Raw genomic sequence first — 23,231 nt, 5'->3', positions numbered from 1 at the left:
GAAAATCATTTTCAGAAAATAATGGCTGTTGGCTGAATACCTCTGTCCTAAATTGTGATTTATAAAATATGTCAGTTTTCAGATTAGGCCAATATATGCAACAAAAACACCACAATTAGCAATGTTAGAACAACATTACAAACCATTCAAATGGATGGGTAGTGACAATTTCCCCAGTATAGCACATTTACCTAATAATGTCCCTGTTCATGACGGTGTTGTGGTCACTTAAGGCTGAACGTGTCCCCTTCCCTCCTGTAAACAACATCGAGCCTCAGCCAAACTTGTGAAGACCAGTGTCCTGAAACGTTGTCAAGTCAAACATTGATAGTATTGAGTTTGTCTTGCATCACTAGGACTTTTTCTCATTCATTACATCATTAGCGAACATCATTTCTCATATTGTGTGCTCTTGCTGCTGCTCTGTTTAAGGGGCTGTTTCAAAAATATTGAGCAGTTGGCATTTGCAGAAGAAGGAAGCACACACAATGTATTAGCTTAGATACATTTTCACAACACATAAAAAACGTACTGCTGACTAATATCTGGGGTTGGGTGATCTACGTCAATAGACAATAGAAATGTGTGAAATGTCAGAGATTTTGCTGTGTGGTGCAAACCAAAGGGACTCTATCCATCCCTTTTTTTAATATCCGTGATTGTGGGTCACCGAAGGCAATGTTGCAAATCAGTGGCAATGTTACATTCAGTACTGCTGTGAATCCATGACTTGATGATACTGACACATGCATCAAGTGATCAGGCCACAGTTACGCCCAAATTCTGCGAACTGCTGATGGATTGCATTTCATCCATGTGACGACAGGAATCCTGTGTTTGTCCACATGCAGTCCCCCTCTTCCAACACCCACTGCAAACCAGGCACAACAATTCAGTCCCCCATGACATCAACAATCAGGGACAGCTGGCCCATAATGCAGTTCAGACTTGCCTTCAGCGTGGGACACTTCCCATTTTTCCTCTTTTCTTTTTGCCCCCCCCCCCAGCCTCCCCACTCCACTGTGCTCACACCCTCTCAGCCTCCAAACCTCCTAACTATACACAAGCTGAACTTATGTATACACATTCCCAGCAAGCGAACGCTGACACATGACAAATCTAAGGTCTAATAAACAGCTTGTGCTGAACAGTCCCCCCCCCCCCCCCCCACACACACACCACCAAAGGATGAAAAATAAACAAATCCCTGTCGGTTTGGCCCAGCCAGGCCATTTGGTAGGTCTGTCTGTCGATGACTGGGTGGCCCAGGGCTGCTCGGTGTGAGGCCTGGGATGGAGCCACAACTGTTTCCTGTGAGCAGCCCAACCCCCAGAGCCTCTCCCAACTGGCTTGGTGGGTGGTATTCCCCTCCTCCTTCTTTTCCTCACATCCCCCAAACTCCTACACCCTCCTCTCCTCTCTCCTTTTAAACCCTCCTCTCCCCTTCAATACTCTCTACTCCAAGAGCTCCTCCCCCGTTTCTTCCTCCCCTCCAGTCAGTCGGTTGGTCCATCCATTCTCACAGCTTCAGCTCTCGGCTCAACACTTCCTCAGTGGAGAGGATGGAGTTGGCTAAACAGCCTTTTTTTTTTTTTTTTTTCGTATATATGCCGCATTTGAAAACAAGTTTATTGTCTGTGTGTTTACTTTATCCTGTCTGCGTGAGTTTTGTACGCATGTGTCAGCTCTATGATGACATCAGTTGTAAACAATACCATACGGGCATTTGAGCTCATTATACGTTCATTGTTTACCTCAAGTATTGTTATGAAGGAGTGATTTTTGCCTGATCACAACCAGAGACAACATTTAATCATTCATTGATTCATTGTTTATTATTATTGTACTATATTTTATGTGTATGTATAAATGTTATGATACTTTAAACTTCTATGGTATTTTAATTTTGTGTAATTTCTCCTTATATCTTTATTGGTTTTAAGTTAGTCATTTGAGTGTTTCCCTGCGTATGTCTCTCTCTGGTGGTCTTTATCTTATCACACAATATGAAGTGACAGGCATTATGGTGAGGATGAATGTTTCTGTTGTTCTTCTCAGCTGTATAAGACAATGTACATATTTGGGCTACAGCTATCATTCAACAACAGCTGTAGCTTTTGGCTTTGTCAGGTTTTTATCCATGCATTCGTTGGGTATTTTGGAATCTTACTCAGCCACACAGAATTATCCATTTTCATTTGATCCATGCACTGGAGGAACATATATTGCTGAACCTTTCCCTCAGACAAACTCTGTCACACACCGCTTTACTCATGCTAGTAAGGATTCAATAGTTCACTGGGAAGAAGTTCTTCTTAAACTGCAGTCTCCCTGGTCACTATGCCACCATGCCATGTGAATGTTGCAGTCATGGAAAAGCAGCAGCACAATTTTGAGGTGCTTGTTTCTCAGACTGGAGGGTCGGTATAGTTGTGGTGGTTGATTTTGAGGAAGGAGGGGCCTTGTATCTGTTGGCCCTGAGTCTGTTTAACTGCTCCCCTTTTTTTCCATCTGTCCACAAGCATATTTTCTCAGTGTATAGAAAAATTGGCAGAGTCCAAGGCTCTGTTCCCCTATACAGATTAAATAAACACATATGCATACACAAGCACACTTACGAACCACCCAGGAAGGTTGACAGACTCGGAGAGGAGCAGTGAGAGGAACAAAGACAAAAAAAGAAAAGATTAAAGAAAAGTATTGGACTACTGGTTCTTCTATTCTCCTGTCACTATTATGTAATCATTTGGCAAACAGCATTTAATAGCCATAGGCCTCTTTACGTCTTTAGAATGGCTTTAATATTTGGGGCCTCAAAAAGGCTCAGTTCTGGTCCAGCATTAGTCATCTTGGCTCATGCACTATAGATTTTAATTTTTGACAGCAAATACTCACAGTGATGCTGGAATACAGAGCAGTAGTATGGTAAGGGAAGATTAAAGCAAGAACACGTACGTTGTTAAGCTTGGAAATCTTGGTAACCATCTACTGATTTAATCACTCAGTTTCTATAAAGATCATTTTCTACCAAATAGTTTTACAGGGGAACCCATCTGACAATCTCTGTAATATGTATTGCATTATGCAACATGGCCAGCAGAGAGCACTATAGCTACAGACAGAAAAAAGCAACATACAGGCAGTAACAGCAGAATCTGGGCTTGGAAATAAAAGCACCAACTGGGCCAATATTTAAAAAAATTACTTTTTTTACGTGTACTTTTCTTTAGTGTCAGACAATGATGGTTTGGTAAGATTAATTGTTTCATAAGTTAACTTAGTTTGTGTCCAACATAGCTACAGCAGGCATTTAAAACATCTCCAGCCAAAGATCCAAACTGAGTAAATACTGAGTGAGTCTGGAACATTCACTCATTAAAGCATATTAGTATTCTTGGCATGTGGGGATCCTCTGAAACATGCCAGTGACCCATTTTGGTTCCCAGCCCATCGTTTAAGAAAAGCTGCCATAGACTAAGCTTACTCTTTAAACACATCATTTCAAGCAGTGAAATAGTTCAGTAAGCCGTGCCACACAGACCAGGCCCCAGTTTGCCCAGCTGGCAAATTGTATTTGTTTCTTCAACAGTAATTCTGTTTATTTATTTGGTCTCTGCAGTAACGAGTGGTGTTGGTATAGTGCACAAAGCTGCAGTTACACTCCACAAATATCTGTCCACAGGTTGGTTACTTCTACACTATCACAACATTACTAATAGTGATCAATTGAAACTGTGTCATACCAAAATATACTTTATGTATGAGACTCATTTAATCATTTTAGTGAATGCAGAGAGCCCACTCAGTGATTAAATGTTTCTTTAAACAAAATTAAGGTTTGATGCATATTATATATATATATATATATATATATATATATATAATATATGTAATTTAAAACAAACCAAAGAATCAAAGCCTGTGAAATTAAGGCCCATTTCAAAACCTGCCATGTGACTAATCCTCCTCTTTGGCCTGCAGGTTCATTTACAATAAAAGCACCGAATGCAGTCTTGATTGGTCAGCTCACCACTTTCAATTTAAATAAAAATATCATCTTTTTTTAACATGTTCTTTCATTACAGACCATCATTTGTTTTGCTTTATCTCTGCCCCCTGTCGGTCAGAGCATGCTGCAGATGTTGGACGACACTATCATTCAACATTGTGTCATTGTGTATATCCAATGCAAGAGCTTCAGTCACCGTAAATCATATACATAACCAATAAAAAGCAATATGTACACAAGTACCAAGATCTTTTATAACCAATTACAAAGTTGGCACCAATGATATTTGATATTTAAAGTGATATAATGGGAAGTATTCAGTGAATAATTAGACATGTAGGACACTTTTAGGACATTTTTGGGACATTAAGTTACCGTGGGCTACAGTATTGAATGCCATTAGTAAAGCAGTAACTGCTTTACACCCACAGCCACACACACACACACACACACACACACACACACACGTGTGCAGTAACAGAGTGCAGCTCTTGGTTTCTCTGTTCCTCCGTTTGGTTGGGAACTAGTCCACAGGGCCCATCTGTCACTCACAATTTCCCTGTTGGTCTTCATCAGTTTTCCATTTTCAAACCATACAGTGCAGAAACGGCTACTTCACTGCAAAGTGAGACCAATAAGGTTTCCAGCTTTAAACTTAATTTAAACCTTTCCATTGAAACAGAAGTGACAGAGTAAAATACACCTGAAACAAAATTGTAGCCATGACTGTGAAATTAGCCCATAAATTATCTTGAATTCAATCAGTTTCTTTAAAAGAACCATAAAGATTGAGATATTGCAGGCCTGCATGCGACCTTTTTAAGGGAACACCAATCGAAACCACAAACCATGAATAGCACAGAAATGTGTCAATGTGCTTTTTAAATCAATCTTTAAAACTCACCAGTTTCTTTTTTCTTTTTTTATGGGGCTCACCAGAGAAGTCATATGTTTGCTTGCACAGTGCAGGCTGCAACATGTGGACTCCAAATTTCTAAAAGAAAACTACACATATACCCAGAGTTTAACAGCCTTCTCTGACCACAACGGTTACATTTCCATCTTATCAAGACGCTGTTGTCTATCATTGAGTCCCAAAAGCCTTATATTCCTATTTTAAGAGAAAAGCAATGTGAGATGAATGCCAAAATGAGCCTAAGCACCAAGATAATATTAGCATTAACATAAGCTCTGGGTCACCTCTCCAAAAAGATTGTGAAACCCTGACTTATTTAGCTTGGAAACAATGTGCCTGCATTGATGATTTGTAAAAAAAAAACATTTCAGCTTTTATGGGAAAGCTGCTCTGGCTCATAAGTAATGTGCTGTCTGTTGAGAAAAGCAGCGACAGGCTTCAGTTTGAGACAAATAGGAGATTAGTAGTTAGCGTGACCAAGAAAGCTGAACTGACATAGAAAAAAAGAAATAGAGAGTCAAACTTTACAAAACAAAAATCACAGAAATAAACAAACCACAGCGCTGGCCACACTGCGAGTTCTGAAGTGTGGTTAAAAGAACACCACAGCAAACTTTGGTTCATCATCAAAGCTGTCACCATCATTAAAAAACAAAAGATTGGAAATAGTAATCCTGCACATTACCACTTAAAGCTCTTGGTGACACAATCATTTTAGTGTTGTGTATCAAGGTAGCGTACTTGATGTATTGCTTTATTGAATGACCTCACTTTCCTATATCATTTACAATTCATCCAAACATGAACACTGCCACTGCCAAACACTCCTGTTTGTGATCATTTCTGGGAGCTTGACTTTGTTAGGTGGACCTGAGCTGGTGGTACTTAACCCTTACTCTAATAAGCTACACTGCAGCGCCAGTTTTATTGTTGGCGCTCCCTGAAAGTGTTAATGCCATTGTTTGCCTTTTCCATTGCATAGACAATCATTTGGCAGACCCCGTGACAAGCCGTATTGAAAAACCACACATAAGCATGGTGTCAATTATAGTTTATCCTCCGGTTTGCCTAACTTGCTTCAGAGTAAGGCTCTGCCTTATTGCTCCCCAGCCTGCCTCAGTCCTCCTCCTCCTCCTCCTCTCCTCTTCACCACATGAAATGGCTGTCTGTGCCAGCCTAGCGCTGAGCCTTCATTAGCTTTTACTACCCCACTTGGATGTGTTTAGCTTTGCTCTCTTTCTTTGCCTCTGACTGTGTGTGTATGTGTGTCTCACCCTCTGTATGTGTCTGTGTCTGCATATGTTTAATTACCAACCCCAGCCCTCCCTTTGGAGAACCCCTCAATGCCATGCCACCATATCATTACACTGTGGCTACAATTTAAACTTCAGTCACACACACACACACACACACACACACACACACACACACCAACATACCCTGGCTGGCCTGCAAATTGTAAAGAGGAGACAGTGGGGTACTGTAGAGAGCCGCTTTAGCTCCTTTATTCTCCCCTAAAATGGAGTTCTCAAATGGAAACACGCACAAAGAGAATGATGGGGAGAAAGAGGGAGAACATGAAAAACACCACAAAAAAAAAAATGCAATGCCACAGAGCACCACAGAACAACACACCACGGTGTATCCACAACTACGTCTGGTGTTCAAACTGTTATTGTTTGAACTAAACAAACCACTTATAAACACAAGGCCTCTGCCTTACGAGGCTCATATTTAGGCCCTTCTGTAAACAGCTAAGCACAGAATGAATCAATTAAAAGGGCATTACGCTGGTTCCTGTTTATTTAAAACATGTTTACACTATATGGGCCCTCCCGCCCGTCTGCATGATTGCCTGGAAGTTTGTATTCCTCCTTCTCCTCCTCCTGCCACCCCTCAATAGGCCCGGTCACGGCCAAGGTATAACAAAGACACACACACACACACACACACACACACACACACACACATACAGGGCATAGATTACAAACACATTTGTTATGTTGAAGAGCATTTGCAATAAATATTGATCTCGTTCTTCCTGTTTCTTCGAGAGATGATTAGAAGAGCTCAGTCGGAGCAGCAAACCGGTGCAGAAACACATATAAATAAAGACAGCAACAGAGGAACTCAACTCTCAAAGGTGATTTCCAATTTACAGAACTGGCCAGTGGTGGAAGGAGTACTCTGATCATTTATTGAAGTAAAAGTAGCAATACTGCAGTGTAGAAATACTCTGCTACAAGTCCTGCATTCTAAATGTTATTTAAGTAACTTGTATTATAGTTGTTGATGCATTCATATGTATATAGCTTTTACATTGCAGTTTCCGATGCCTAAATACTGCTGGGTGAGTTCCACCAAGGGATCACTAAAGTCTTATAGTAATCGATAATAATACATCACAATTTATGTGTTGATTATATTTTGTATTCTTGATAAGAATCTGTAAATATATGTAGTGGAGATAAAAAGTAAATCTGGAGTAGAAGTATAATGAATATACTCAAGTAAAGCACAAGTACCTCAAGATAGTACTTAAGTAGCCCACAGTTGTCATGATGCAGGGAAAGAAAACACTCTAATTAAAGCAAAAGCTTACAAACCAAGTGTCCAAAACACAGGCAGAAACAGCAGACAGACAGATTAAAAAAAACGTGATGCAGCAATAAAGGCAACGAAGATGAACTGCCAAAAGACAATGGGAGCACAGAGACTAAACACACCAGGAAAGGACGGCGATAACGAGGGACAGGTGACAGCAGGGCTGACGAGGAACAGGTAAGGGAGGGGCAGACGATCACCAACGGAAACACTCAAAGGCAGGAAGTAATACAAGACTAGACAAAAGAGGACAGGACAGTCAAACTAAAACAGGAAAAAAACACTGTTTCCAGTGTTAATGCTAAGCTAAGCTAACCGTCTCCTGGCTCTATAGCTCTGTGGTATCGATCTAACTTTTGCAGAGAAAAAGCAAATAAATGCTTTTCCCAAGATGTTGACTTATTCCTTTAATTTTAAATGGTTGGCCACACAAGTCATTGCCACACAATCAAAACAAGTGCACACAATCAATCAAAACAAGTATGACAAAGCCTGTATTTACCTACACGCACAAGGCACATGGAGTCTACCTTTAAAGAAATGTTCTATATGAAACCTGCCTGTCCTTTCCTCATTTCATTTTGAGGAAGTGATCCCATTCTTTTTAAAACGTCAGTTAGGAGGGAAAATAATTCAAGCACCAAGAAACGTGGCAATGGGGTCATTTGATGGGTTTGAAAGTTGATTAACATTCCAGTAATGGTTTGAGTTTCAAACTGGGGACCAACGTCTGGATTACTGTGGCTTTAATCTGCAAATCCTTCAACAAAACTCTTCCGCAGACACATCTCAGTTCCTTAGCAGTGTTGCTTCTCTTTTTAAATATGTATCACACTAAAAGAGTTATTCTATTGAAATAAAGCATTGCTCTGGATGTGGAGAGAAACAATCCCCATTCCCTGGATTTGTGTGGTATGTCACCCTGAAGTCTGCTTTCTCACTGGCTTTGCAGCTAATTCCCCCATTCTTCTCTGCTGCGCTTAGTGCAAAAGTACAAACACATACACCACCCCCTGCTTCACACAGACACGCATGCCAGTGCATGTTTTTGCACACACACACACACACTTTTCTTAACTAATCAGCGCTATTGAATTCCAGCAACAATGGGCGCTCATCCTTGGGCCACCCAGGCAGTGCACTCTCTCACACACACACACACACACACACACACACACACATATGCATACACACTAACACCAGCATCACCAGATCACGAGCTCAGTCTTTTGTTCCTTCATTGTGTTTTCTTTTCTTCCATTGATCTCACCTTCACACACAGGTCAGGAGTTGGCACTGGGAGATTGTGTTAACTGGACTATCAGCTGCTATCTGGGCCCACACACTGCACTCACACACAGGAGGGAGGGAGGCAGCTCCATAAAGCACAGTTACATCCACTGCTCTCGCATTACTGAGTAGAAGCACACATGCGGGAGATTTACAGTAAAAGTAGTATGTTCATGGTGCCTGTGATTCTGTGATGCATGATATAATGTATAGACTATTTCCCATTAGTGTCGCTTCCTCTACAATAATTCCTCTACTTTCAGTTTTTGAAAAATGTGACAAAAATAACTCAATTCCATCAATGTATACAATTTGATGTGCTCAAAACTGATTCACACATACACACACACACACACACACACACACACACACACACACACACACACACACACACACACACACACTCACACACACATTCATTAATTAATCTTGAGACACCACATGACACCACATTCATGAAAAAACAACACAAACACTCACAGAATCATGTGACAGCAGGCGGTCTTTCAAGCACTACATACTCTTTTACACACTATCCAAACAGGGGACAATAAATGCAACTTCCCCACACAAATCATCTAATTGATAGTCAAATGAATGTGCTATTTAATGTATAGTTTCCCTTCACACAAAGGTCAGAGGTCAGAATGATACATTTAGAACAACACCCCAGGAGCTGGTAAGGTCGATGTCAGAATTTACGGTTGAAGTATAGGGTCTCTCCATAATCGCTACACTATCCTGTTGTCCCATGTCTAACAAAAAAATGGAATATCCTCCTTCTCACCCAAAGATAAAGAAAAGTTTCAGGTCAACCCCGTAAAACTGCAAAGCTATCTCTCCGTTGTTATCTGATATAGCTCTGTACAATGCCTAATGCCTGAGGGAAACGCAAATACAACAGAGTTTTGTGTGTGTGTATGTGTGTGTGTGTGTGTGTGTGTGTGTGTGTGTGTGTTACTTCTATTGAAACCAGCCTGTCTCATCACATTTGTTTCTGATTATTTCATTAATTTATTTCTTGGGCATTTTGAAGAAAATTAACGGGTGCTTTCCAATTTTTATGTTTTGCCTTAGTGTACTCTTCAATTAAAATGTTTTAGTATTACAACCACATAAAACAGAATAAGTATTTTGATTATAAAGATGTGGTGCAGGGGCTGAGTGATTAGCAAGACACACCAAACTGAGGCTGACTGTTTTGGGTTAATGTTGCATTTTCCTCTCCCTGCGTTCTCCGCGGTTTCTTAAATGAAAATGATCCTGAACCGTTTTTTTCACCAAATGCATGCCGGGATAGGCTCCAGCCCTGCTCTGACCCATAACTGGACAGCAGGTTTTCATTTTCTTGTCACTGAGCTGTGACATTAAATACAACATGTGCTCGCAGGATGACATCACTTTGGGGCAAATCTGTTCTCATTAACCTACAACTTTAAAACCAAACCAATCTGGCCAGTATTGTTTACTGTTTTGGGGTGTATGTGAGATTACATACAAAATAAATGGGATTTAAGTTTAGATTGTTTTGAACTACTGAGCCAGGTGTGCTGTACTGTGAGCTTGTATGTGTGTGTGTGTGTGTGTGTGTGTGTGTGTGTGTGTGAGGTATGTTTTAGAGGTGGACGTGCATGACAGTAACTTCAAAAGACTGAGGTATCAGATTCAGACGTGGGCTACTCTGGGCTGACAACCGAGGAGCTGTTGTGAGAGAAGCGAAGGAATTTACAGCATCTACCTTTCATCTACACAGGTGGCCTGTGTGTGTGTTTGTGTGTATATGTGTGTGTCTGCGTGTGTGTATTTGTGTATGAGGAGGCAAGGGGGTGTATGTGTGTGTGCGTGTGATTATGTAGTTGTTTTGTGTTTGAGTTTTAGAGAATGTGTCGTGCACATAAGCAAAGTAGTGATATTTGTGTGTGGGTATGTATGCTTGTGTGTGTGTGTGTGTGTGTGTGTGTGTGTGTGTGTGTGTGTGTGTGTCTGCATTCACAATGGCGGCGATTTAGACAGACGAGTCACAACAATGATCCAGGAAGCCAGTGATCCCAGACACTTTCCAGGTGGCTCAACGCTCCAGTTCAGTGGTTCTCAGTGTTAATTCATCGTTCATGAAGTAAAGATGTAAACATTTGGAAAACACATTTCCAAATGTTTACATCGATTAATTCAATAACAAATCTTATCAAACCAGCAGGAATGTGACAGTAAAGTGTGTGTGAGGGAACACATTTGGGTTTGTTGGTCTTTCAGTGGCTGACAGGAAGCAGAACGTTGCACAATATGAAAACACTCACCTCAGGCATAACGAAATAACAAGAACACACAAATTAAAACCAATCTAATTATATTGTGCAATGACTTATCTATTGATTTATGTTCCATTTAAATTATTATCATATGTCTTAGGCAATGCTAATACATTTTTTCTCTTTTTTCATATTACACAAAAAAGTCAGATTATGGCGTCTTGGGGTAGAACAATAATCCTGATTTTGTGTCGTATGGTCTCCTGATTCCTGACCTAACATAAAACAGACACAAATAAAGTCACTCTAGCAATCATTCGATGTTGAAGTGTTCACATAGACCTTATATAATAGTGGCTATAAGTGGACGTAGTCATCGTGGCATCACCCCTTGGGTTTGTGGACTGCTGTTTTGAAGCCTTTAGTTCAGAAATGACACAAGGGGGTGGAGCTACGTACAAACGAACGCTGAAAAAGACATCTATATGCGACCAAAATGTTGAATGAATCAACTTTCATACACTGAAAACTGTGAAAAAGTTAAAGTTGGGAGACAAAAACACGGAGAACTCCCAGAAGGGACAAACTTAAACTTTAAACTTTATTGTAATTGTCATTTACATTAGGTGCATACAGTATATATGAAATTGAACCTCTGCATTTAAACCATCCTTAACATACTAGAAAGCAGTGGGCTGGTTCTGTGTCTTGCTCAAGGACACATCGGCACAGGACACGTAGCAGGCAGGGATCGAACCGCCAACTGTGCGGTTACCGGACGACCCTCTCTACCTTATGTAGAAACCTGTCAATCTTCAAGGTAGCATGCCCTAAATCATACCCTGCTTTATTGACTATTTTACTGTAAATCGGACTATAATTTACAAAATGTACATCATGCTGTATTGAAGACTTGAAACTAGAGACTGAGACTACAACCTCCTGTTTATAATGTTTACTGAGGTACTAAATCAAGTGAGAAGAAGGGTGATTTTCTCATAGACTTCTATACAATCAGACATCTTTAAGCAACCGGGAGTGAATGCAAGTGTAGCCGTCTCTCTGCTACTCGTGGGTCCTCCTCAGCACAAACACAGCCTTAAACAGGTAACACAGCAAACATCAAATCTGTGACAGGCAGGCGTTCACCTCTCTGTTCTTGCCTGTCTGTGTCAGCTTCCAGAGATCCAGCCTGCTGCTGCTCAACAGGACAAAGGCTAATTAGAAATAAGTTACAGATGTGCCAAATAAACTCACCCTGGCATCGCTCCCCTGAACCACTCCCACACATCCCCCCCCCCTGCAGCTGAGCACAGACCATGCCTGACATTGCTGCCTGAGTGATGTCAGCAGCGTTATTCCTTTCTTGTAGAAATCATGATGACTTGTCATGGGTCAAGGGAAAAGGGATTGTAGCACTCGACAAAATGTGAAAGATGTTACCAAAATCCCACGGATCATCTTCTGAGGACCATGAAGAACCAGTTGTCAAAGATGCGTTGGTCTAAAGGAAAGATGGATGGGCAACTGACGTTGACATCTTGTGTGTCTGGGTGCCAATCGGGGGAAATCATATTTGATCACATCTGTAATTAATAAAGGATTTTGGATTATGTGTGGATCAAACTTTTGAGTTCAGGCAGAGAGAGCTGAAACGGCTTGCATGAGAGCTGGAAGTCAGAGGAAATCCACTTGGATATCATTAGCATCTCATGAGTTCAGTTTCAATTACAGCTGATGTGAAAAAAAATGAACCAGGCATTGCACACCAACTTTACGAGATAATAAGTTACATATGACTGAGTTACAGTTCAATTTGCTCAAACTGTTCTGACGCATCAGGGGATTCGTGGAGTCAATGTTGATTTCAGTAAGATAGTCAACCGAAATGCAGGATTATTGTGAACCGTTTGTCAACTGGGTTATCAACACTTCAAAAACATTTGATGTAACTCATTCCCCCAGTAGTAGCATTTATCAGTGTAAATTGATTGTGCGATGTCTTACTGATCTTCACACGTGCATGCTTGTTGACAGTCCTGTACAACCTCTCTTGAATGGGAATAGTTTTTTCATGATTAATGAGTCTTGAGTATAAATAGCTGATTTCATAGTTTCAATCAGATTTAGGCCTAAAATTAAATTCTTATTAAATATGCGGATACTACTGGGTTTCAATGATTGACGTACTGAAATCAAACCTTTTGTTTTACACACCAACAATGCACCTCGATAATAGAGTAGACCTATTTAACCAGTATATTTAACCAGCAAACACTGTCAGTTTGTCAGTTTGCTGGTCTGTGATAAGGGTTTTAGGTTCACAGGTAAACACAAACACACAAACACACACTCGAAAAGACTGGCAAAGACCACAGAAGCACTTTTTTTTTCTCCATTCAATTTATTTTGTTAGTTCAATTTCTATAGCAGGTGAGGGAACATAACGGTCACACGAGGGTTTTCTTGAGCATAGTTTTCAGAAGTCACAGTGTTTTAGACATGGACAAGAACATTTTTAAAATATGACAATGAAGAAGGAAGGGCCAAGAGGAAACTGAAAAAAACAAGGTGTAACAGTGACACAATCCTACACACCTTCTCCTTCATGGTCCTCCCACTGCCTCCTTTACTCCACCAAAAAAAAAAAAAAATAAAAATAAAGGCCTCTGCTCTAAAGTGTTGTCAACCCCTCCCTCCATCCCAGAATGCAAACAAAATAAAACGTCAAAACAAAAACAAACTCGGCAACAAATAGATATATTTATATATAATATATATTCACTCTTTAAAAATAGAACTTCAGTCTAGATACTAACATCTGTACAAACTACAAAAATAAATTTTAATATAAATAATTTATATGGCATGACATTAACAATTTTTCTTTTGAAATAAACTACAAACCAATGCAGGAGCTCCCCCCCCTTCACCCCCCGCCCCCCCTCCCTTTTAACCTCCTCACCACACTGACAACACCTGCTGGCGGTCGGTCTACGGTCTGATCAAACTGTGAACGGTGCTTTGCTCATTCTGCTTAATTATTCACAACTGCACAGTAGCTACTTAACTTTTCTTTCATATGTACAAAAGAAATCAAAGCTGCCACTTAAAAAAAAATAAAAATTCCCTGCAATTTAACCTGGCAGTGATGAGACCAATACCGAACAACGACAACATCAACGAAAACAACTTTGTAAAGCAAATGACATGAAAATCCTAAGAATGAAAGAAAAATGTATTGTGCCACATATGAGGTTTGTATTAGCAAGAAGAGTGAGACATTAGAAAGTGAGTGAGAGCAGGTTGGAGCATTATAAAGGTTGAGCCAGTTTACATCATGTAATAATTGCACAGGGTCGCAACGACATGAAGGTGTCGCAAACCCAAAGCAGCCAGCAAAGGAAAAAAGGAGGAATTAATAATAATAATAATAAAACAAAATCACTCCCTTTGCATTAGATTTCATAATTCCCTTTCAAAATAACACGAGAAGGTGAACAATTGTCAAACACAAAGTGACCAATGTGAGCTTCACCCACTGTAGAGCTTACGAAAACTGCAGAAAAAATAAAATAACAAAATCTTATCACAGCTCCTTCAAGTAGTTGAAAACTGCAGAGGATGGAAGATCCAACGTGAAATATGAATACGGGTGTGACCCTGCCAGCGTGCTGGCTAACTGATCACAACAATATTCAGATAGACGGGCGGGATGATGGTGATAACATCAGTCTACTACTGCTTCTTGACAAACATTGTGTGTCTGGACGAGACAAAACATATTTACAGCAAAGCGAGAACATAATACTGAGTGCTGATTCCTGTGATAACGAGGAAAAGGGGACAAACTGAAGGCACGACGGTTACTACTGTTAAGAAAACAGTCTGCTGTGGAGTTCTCTGCTTCTTTAAACAGTGCACACTGTGACAGAGATCATCTGTAATCAAAATCTCACAGTATAATAGTGTGTAAAAACTTATACTGACTTAAACTGGGGGGGGTACTGCATTTTTTTTTTAAGGCAAATCACTTAAAATTATTTTGAAATGTAGCAGCAAAAGAAATCATAGCAATACATAGAAATAAAACACTGACCACGTATGTTCAATAGCCTAATATCTTAATAACATCTCACTTTTTGTGGACACTTTTTACATATAGCACAGTTCTTATTCTATACACTGTGTGGGGGGGGGGGGGGGGGGGTGGAAAAAAAGAATCAACCGCCCCACAAAAAAAATAATCTTTTACATCTGAACTTTTACACAAGAGAATACCCAAGTTATACAGTACTCATTTAAATAGCTTCCTTCTTTTTTTTAGTATTAAAATATATACTCATAGATTTATATAATTCTGAAAATGTCTTTTTTTTCCTTTAATATGTCCTTGAAATAAATCCTCTCCTTTTTTGTGTGAAGTCTATGTACAGACGTGACTCCGCGTGAGCCGTCAAGCTGCTCCGGAGAAGCAGCCGGAGACTCGAAACGAGAAGACGAGGCGAGTGAGAGAGTCTAGCAATCTTTGGCTGCCTGGATCCTCAACCCACCTACAGCAGAGAAACAGAGAGAACAGAGAAGCGTCAGATTTAGCTGAACACACCTTCAAAAGACAGATGCACTGGAAATCTCATTGAGACGCCGCACGTATTTCTCGGGTTTGCTCTTCGGTTTAATGTCGGCTCTCAATACACATATCGAGAAGATTAAAAGTGCGGTAAACCTGAGATTGACTGGTAACAAACTCACCTCGTGTCTTGCCGAGCTGACGCTCTGCCTGGCTCTGCGTTGCCTCCAAGTCCTGGAGCTCTAAAGAGTCTCTCTTACATGAAGAAAAGTTCGTTTTGCCACCACAAGTCCTCTTAGCAGCCTCGAAACAGTCCGACTCGCTGTCTGTGTCAAAACCTTCATGCATGTATCCTCGGTACGCCGCCCCCGGCAAGGTCGGGTGCACGGCCACCGTCACGGAGGCTGTCGCGGTTACCATGGTAACAGCCCCCCCCGCGGAGCCTTGTTGCGTCGGCAGTGCAGAGCTGCTATTGCTATAGCTCGGCCCTTTAGTCCTGTTTGGCTGAGGCCCTCTGCCGCTCTGCAGCCTGGTGCCGCTTTGAGAAGTCCTCCCGAGGAAGTGAGGTCTTTCGCTGGGTAAGTGTTGCGCCTGGAGCCTCTGGAGGCCCGGCTGCTGCTGCTGCTGCTGCTGCTGCTTTTTTCCATCCCAGCATGTAAGCTGGGAGCCGAGAGCCTGTGTGTTGTGGGAAGATTCATTCAACGGCTCGATCCTTCCGCCAGTGCCTGTTGAACTTTCTTTGAATGGCTTCACCACCTACAACAAATAAAAGTTTCATTGTTTACTTTCAGAAACAAAAACACAGGAGTTTGAAGAAACAGGAAGGGTTTCCATCGTATCTGTGCGGTCATGCGGCGTACCGTGAGCTTGGGGAAACTGGGGTTTTTGCTGGCTTCCAGCAGTATGTGAGACGTCGAGGGTGGGACGCTGGCGTGCGACGCTATGTCGCAGTACTTATAATCCTCCTCCCCGATGCCTGACGTGGTGGTCACCTCGGAGTAATACTCCGAGTCAGAGGACTCCGAAAAGGCCTGCTGACAAGACGGCCGCGGGTTGTGGTGGCCCGTGTAGTAACCGTGGTGGGCCATCGGTGGGGGCAGTTGGGGTTCAGGGGAAGGCGTTGGCAGGCGACTGGCATTGTCGACCGGGGTGACCTCAGCCGGAGGGCCCATCATGGACAGGAGCACCGGCAGGAGAACCAAGCCATTCAGTACCCCCAGTACAGTGAGGATGGCCAACACAGCAAAGAAATATCTGAAGGATGGAGAGAGAGGGGGGGGGGGACGTTAGTTTGAACATGAACCAAACATGAAACATTCGTCTAAATTTTATGCAATTTTTCTTTTAACGTGACAAAAAAAATGCACAAGACCACAGTGGCCCGATGTGTTGTAAGGACAAGAACACACAAACACACATGCATGTGCACAATTCCAAACACACTCACACATAGTTGGCACTTGAGGAAGGGAAGTAGCTCAGGGAAAGAAGTCAGGGAAAGCCCAGTGTTTGTGTATCAAAGGCAGGGAGGGCAAATCTGATTCCCCGCTCAGTCCAACTAAAACATGCTTTGATGCCTCCACTGCTGCTGCTACAAGACTTTCTCTCGCTCTCTTTTTCACTCACATAGTGTGTGTGTTTTTTATTTTTTGTGTGTGCGTGCATTTCAGCGGGGCTCTGAGGAGGCCGGGGGTGGAGGCAGGCCACAAGAAAGAGCTTCCCAAGGAAAATTAGAGAGAACTCCACTTAAACACTAACAGAAAGCAGAACGAGGGAGACAGTGAGATGCTAACCACCAGCCAGACTTAAAGAGGTATAAGAAGGAGGGAGGGAGAAAAAAAACGATTGTTGGAATGAAGGAGAAGAAAAAAAAAAGCCAACAGGGACAGAGATAATGGTGGTGTGGCGCTCTGGAAACATGGTTCTCTCTTGTGAATGGACTACTACAATGATTACAACTACTTCACTTGACAAAGGTCACTCTCCAGGAAAAAGTTCATGGTTTGCATGTCGGGTGTGATTTCACAACCTGTTCGCAGCCGTGTCGGCCCCCCCCCCCCCCCGCTCTCTCTCTGACATATTTTCTTCTTTAAGCATATGTCCTTGTTTTCTTCCTTCAGAATCAGAATCAGAAGCATAACGCATGTCATCCTAACCACTTTTGACAAAACACTTCGGGGAGAGTTTTAATTTCTTGCTGTCTTCTCAAACCGTGACGGCCTTTCAACCCCACGCGGGTATTTAATCTGCACGAGTTATTGAGTTAAAGCGCGGACGCTGAAATCACAAATATAGGTTGTTGTTGTTTTGATGGCAGTGCATTGGCCACCACCGTTCAGCTCACTTGCTCATTCTATCACCAAACAACTTCTTTACGTTGTGGGGAAAAAAAAAAAAAGAAAAGAAAAAAAAAAAAAAAGAAAGAAAGCGAGCGAGACGTTGGTGGGACCTCCAACAGTGTCTCACTGTTAGGAATTCTGTTGTTTATATAAACTGTAATCTTTTCCATTCGTTGTCAGGGCCTGGGGAGCTGTGTGTGTGTGTGTGAGAGAAAGAGAGCGTAAGTGTTTACATGCCTGTACATATGTGCATTTCTCCTTGTGTGTGTGTGTGTGTGTGTGTGTACGCACTCATATGTGCCGCGTACGTGTGTGCATGAGAGAGAGGACTCTGAGCAGGGCTGAATTAGGCTTGCTGTTTATTCAGTGCATTACAAGGCCAGGAGATGTTTACAGCAGTATATTTATGCTACTCCCCAGCTAGGCAGCTCTAGCTTGCCCCATTCACCCCACCACAGCTACAGCTACAGCTAAACAAGACCTCCAACAGAGATACTGGACCCTTCTGTCTCCGTTTCTCACCCCGTCCTCTGAAAAGACCTCTCACAGAACCATGGGAGAAGAGAAGAAAAACAAGATGCTGAAAACGCTCTCTCTCTGACTTTCATTCTTCCCAGTCCAACTTCCTATTTACTCTCAATTTCTCCCCATTTACACCTCTTTATCTTTCCAATCCGACATGGCGGTGGATCCGTTCACCTGACCGCCCACCAGGACCTCGTATCCCGAGCAAAAAAAAGCCACCCTCGGAGTATTTCTCCTCCTCTCTCTGTCTCTGTTTCTGCAGAAAAAAACGGCGCTTTTTATGTCATGGAGGCCTGTTGCAGTCTGTGAGCTCAAGGTTGTGGTTTCAGGGTTTGGGCCTAGACCACATTCAGCTGAAAAACATTGAGCTATTCGCCTTTTTTTCCACTCTGACCATGAAACAGTGGTAGAAGATGCACGCACGCACAAAAGTACGCAACATTTTTCAAACGCACTCGCGCACGCACAGAAGGGAGGGTTGTCTGTTGGTGGGCTTCGGCCCATCTGACTGGCTGACCATTTCAAATTTAGCTCCACTTTTTTATGACGGCACCCGATGTGGAGGAACTGAATGCCAAACGGATGATAGGAATTTTTACAGATTCCCTCTTGTATGTGTGTGTGTGTGTGTGTGTGTGTGTGAAAGAGACGCAGTGAACGAGAGAGAAAGAGAGATCACCCATGTTTACGAGCAGCTGCTACACACCCTTGATGTTTTCCCCATTTTTGTGCTCTGAGGTTGGGGAGACGGGTGTGTGTGTGTGTGTGTGCGCCAAGAGTGACAGAACCAGGTGCATATTTGTCACTGTGTGTATGTGTGTACATAAATAGGGGTATAACATTTCCACCTGCATGCACCGCTGACCCCCCACAAGGCTTCCTCCCGTCCCCAAAGTGAGGACACACACACACACACTTATGGCGTAGAACCAAAACACTGCTACTTGTGAAGGTAAGAAATGGGCTGGGGAGGGTGCAGATGGAATCGCTGTGTGAGCGAGTACCGTCACTCTCTCACACATCAGTACAAAGTCGGCACATACATCGCCACATACACAGATGCAGCCTCACACACACACGCACACACACACACACACACACATACACACACACACACACACGGCGTAGGCTACTCACCTCATGATGAAGTCAAATTCTGACCCTGCCAGCATGAGAACGCCCAGCAGCGTGGAGATCGCTCCGTCGACCACCGGGGCGAACATGTGCTCCAGAGCCACTGCCGAGCGTTTGTTTCTGTTGCCAATCGCTGTCAGGAAGCCCTGCGGCGGACGGGGAGGAGAAATAAGTTAATAAGTTGGAAATCCTGCCGATCGCACAAAACTTGTGTTTGAGGTGAGGTTTGGCATTCCTGCATTAGTGTTTTTTTTGTTATTTGGGGATCACTACGCTAAACTACAAGACAGCACACTATGCTCGAAAGCTGCCAGCATGAACCCGGAAGCCTTGCAGTGAGTGAAATACATTTAATCAATTATTGAAAAACAAAAAAAAACATGACTGGTTATGTGTAATCCTTCCGAGGTAGGCAAATCACGTGGCCACATGTCAGTCTGCAGTAGGCATTAAACATTTAGACCAGAGCATCGGGTTTCAAGTAAAGTAGGTGTTTAATTGTAGGAGCTCAGTCCTCCTAACAGTTAATCCGTGTGTGTGCTCTTGCTTTGTGCCGGGTCTTGACTTACCAGCGCGATGTGGACGGTGAACTCCACTCCGATGCCCACAGAGGCGATCAGAATGACCACAGGGATGGCGCTCAGCTTGATGCCGATCAGACCCATGATGCCAAACAGCTCCACCGTCATCATGGCCAAGATGAACACCTGTAAGGAAGAGAAAGCGTCACGAAAACGAATTGCTTTCAACTACCACTACTGAAGAGAATAAAAGCATGTAAACAATAAAAACAAATGTGCCTTTCCCCAGTGACTGACTTTAGCCCTTTTGCCTCTTCACCCCACACAATCTTTGACCCTTTGCTCGGGGTCTTAACCACATGGCATCAAATTACCCACCCCGAGGCTAATACCTTCCCCTCCTCCTCCTCCCCTTCCTTCTCAGAGGTGGTTGAAATGATTGACAGCGCCTGAGACAACAGAGCGTGGGCCCTCTCTACCAGAACACCGTATACATCTGTCTGCGTTGGTGGAAAACAAATGATCTTGTTTTTTCACTGGAGCGCAGCCTGTTTGCTTATTTTGATCATTTCCGATATTTTAATGCTCCAGCTTGCATTTTAATGCAGTGTTTCAGTTCGCTTCATCGTAAACATGCAATGGTACTGTAAAACCGCAACGCAAACAACAACAACAAGGAGGAGAAAACGGTTCCCGGCCAACGGAAGCTTTTGATCCCAGCGGGGCCTCTGCGCTGGGGGCACGCTTAAATTGGAAATGATAAAAGGCGTTTTACTGCTCGACCACATACCGGCAGGGTGAAACCTTCACAGGCAGGCTGATGCTTGGAAACAGTACGTGCATACAGCGGTGCCTCTCTCTCTGCCTGGGGATACCGTGTTACGTTGCTGTCTCAATCAGTGCTGCTAGGGATCGCTACTTAAATGAAACACATTCCACTTGAAACCGGCACTGTTGTTGTGCTACACTTCAGCCACCACCCCCCCCCCCCAATGGTTGGGATATGTGGATTTGTGTATGTGTGTGAGCTTGGGGGGCCCTTAAGGACCACCGGTCCCACCAGCTTGTGTGTGAAATGTTTTCCAACTGCTGAACACTCAGACTGTCTCTTTCACTCTCTCTCACGTACACACACACACACACACACACACACACACATATCCCTGATGGATGGGTTGAGCAGGCCAAGGTCGCAACTGGGCAGATCTGTCCTGTCCCCAAGTCTCTCCCTCTCCCTCTGACAAAAGCAGTGAGGGAGTTGGAGGTAGAGGCTTCAGGAGGGCAAAGCCTTTCTTGCTCCTTTGCATTTCCTTTTCTAAGGCCAGCCCAGCCTACATTAGAATGACAAAGGTCCCTGTGTGTGTGTGTGTGTGTGCGTACTGGCCCTCCGCAGAGAAAAAGGGCCCCCCTAGACAGCGTTATTGAGCTGTGCTGAGAAGGGTGAGAAGAAAGTGAGAGGAGGAAAGGGGCTAATGATGTTGTTGAGGTAGCATGAGTTGGAAAAACGCAGAACCATAGGAAGGATGAGGAAGAGGTGCGATGAAGAGTTGTCGGGCAAATTGGACGCTTTGCTTACAATGATGCCGGCGGTCCAGGGGTTGAGCAGGAGAATCGCACAGACCAGGAAGGTGCAGGCCAGCACCACGCTGATCGCCAGCAGGAACCAGTGTCTGAGGCCAATGTACTGCTCCCAGAACAGGAAGGGGTATCCGTTAGGGTAGTTCAACACGCCCTTGCGGCTAAACTCATCGCAGATGGCCCGCACACTCTCGATGGCCTCCACAAAGTCGCTGGCCTGGCGAAGGCCGTTCAGGTAGAAGGGGAACTGGGCGAACTCCAGGGGCTCTGCAGCTGGGACTGCAAGAGGGAAAGACAAGAAAGGTGAGATTTGAGATCATTTGTCCTGCAAGGCATTTTCAGGATATGATAATGTGATGAATAAGATTACTTACTGCGCAGATTCTCCCCTGTAGTGTCGTACTTGTCGTGAATCCACTCTCTAGGATGGGGGTAGAAGTTGGCCTGGGAGGCAGCATAGCCCAGAGGATCATTGCTGACCCAGACTGTCAGGTAAATGTAAAACACCTCCGCAGGGATCAAACCCTCTGCGTCCACCAGCCGCCGAGATGTCAGCTGGAGGAAAGTAATTCAAAAATTCAGATTTAATGGACATTCAGGTATCGAGTTTTGTTCGAATAAATGGTGAAAAGACAGCCGATTATGTAGCGCCCACAATACCACCCACGGATACTGTTTAAAAGTATTTCCTGCCGCTCTTGTCGACATACCTGGCTGTAGTTAAAAGGCTCTTTCTTGGAGCCGGTCTGGATGAGGAGCTTGTACGCCAGCGCTCCGTCCTCTGTGCCGTTGCGATAGCTGTCAGAGGTAATCCTGCCTGCCTGCCAGTCAGCATCAAAAGCAGCCTGAAGACCTGCGTGTGAGGTAAAACACACACGGGAAAAGAAAAGAAAAGATTGTTGTGGTTGTCATTTATAAATATTATGATTTCTATTATCATAAAATTATAGGAGCTGTCTGGGTGGACAGTGATGTTTAAAATATAGTTTCTTTTTTCATCTGGCTCTGATTGATCAGGCTGTTGTTAGTTATCACTTCCTCCTGACTGGAGCTCTGACATGTTCTAGCCTGAGGACACACACACACACACACACACACACACACACATGCAAAGATAACCTATGACCCCAACCCGTCTACTGCACCACCCCTGAGCCCAGGTGGATGGGGGTAAACAACGGCGTGAACAAACTTTCATTCACCCTTCGCACATTCTCACCTCCTCGCGCACACACAAACACACACACACACGCACACACATTCACTCACTCCTGCCCTTAGTTAAAAAATAAAAAAAGCACACCTGAAAAACCCCTCAGTGGGATTCTGACATCATTGTAAAAAAAACTCCCATTGGGACAGAGAGTAACTTATTACCTGACTCACTCAAAAAAAGATGAAATAAAAAGACTGAGTCTTACCTCTTAGCCAGTCCTGGAAGTAGTGCAGCCACATACGGGGCAGTTTGCTGTCGCTGTCTCTGACCACATATTTAA

The 23,231-nt window shown here is 43.2% G+C and overlaps 1 protein-coding gene across 2 annotated transcripts in view; it reads right to left on the bottom strand.

Annotated features, from left to right (window-relative positions):
• Positions 1-13,185: 13,185 nt before the first annotated feature.
• ptch2 (patched 2) overlaps positions 13,186-23,231 on the bottom strand; it is a 30,005-nt gene continuing 19,959 nt past the window's right edge. For both annotated transcript variants that reach the window (XM_031854526.1, XM_031854525.1), the window contains 9 exons: positions 23,157-23,231; positions 22,446-22,588; positions 22,110-22,290; positions 21,734-22,014; positions 20,206-20,343; positions 19,640-19,782; positions 16,499-16,892; positions 15,821-16,394; positions 13,186-15,621 (listed from right to left, as the gene is read on the bottom strand). The exon at positions 23,157-23,231 is cut by the window's right edge and continues 450 nt beyond it. In XM_031854526.1, coding sequence (XP_031710386.1) covers positions 15,587-15,621; positions 15,821-16,394; positions 16,499-16,892; positions 19,640-19,782; positions 20,206-20,343; positions 21,734-22,014; positions 22,110-22,290; positions 22,446-22,588; positions 23,157-23,231 — 1,964 coding nt within the window. In that variant the 3' untranslated portion in view covers positions 13,186-15,586. The remainder of the gene's footprint in view (positions 15,622-15,820; positions 16,395-16,498; positions 16,893-19,639; positions 19,783-20,205; positions 20,344-21,733; positions 22,015-22,109; positions 22,291-22,445; positions 22,589-23,156) is intronic.

This window comes from Anarrhichthys ocellatus, unplaced genomic scaffold (assembly GCF_004355925.1).
Source record: "Anarrhichthys ocellatus isolate YVR2014 unplaced genomic scaffold, GSC_Weel_1.0 scaffold15, whole genome shotgun sequence".
Classification (NCBI taxonomy): domain Eukaryota; kingdom Metazoa; phylum Chordata; class Actinopteri; order Perciformes; family Anarhichadidae; genus Anarrhichthys; species Anarrhichthys ocellatus.
This window is presented reverse-complemented; position numbering and strand designations above follow the sequence as displayed.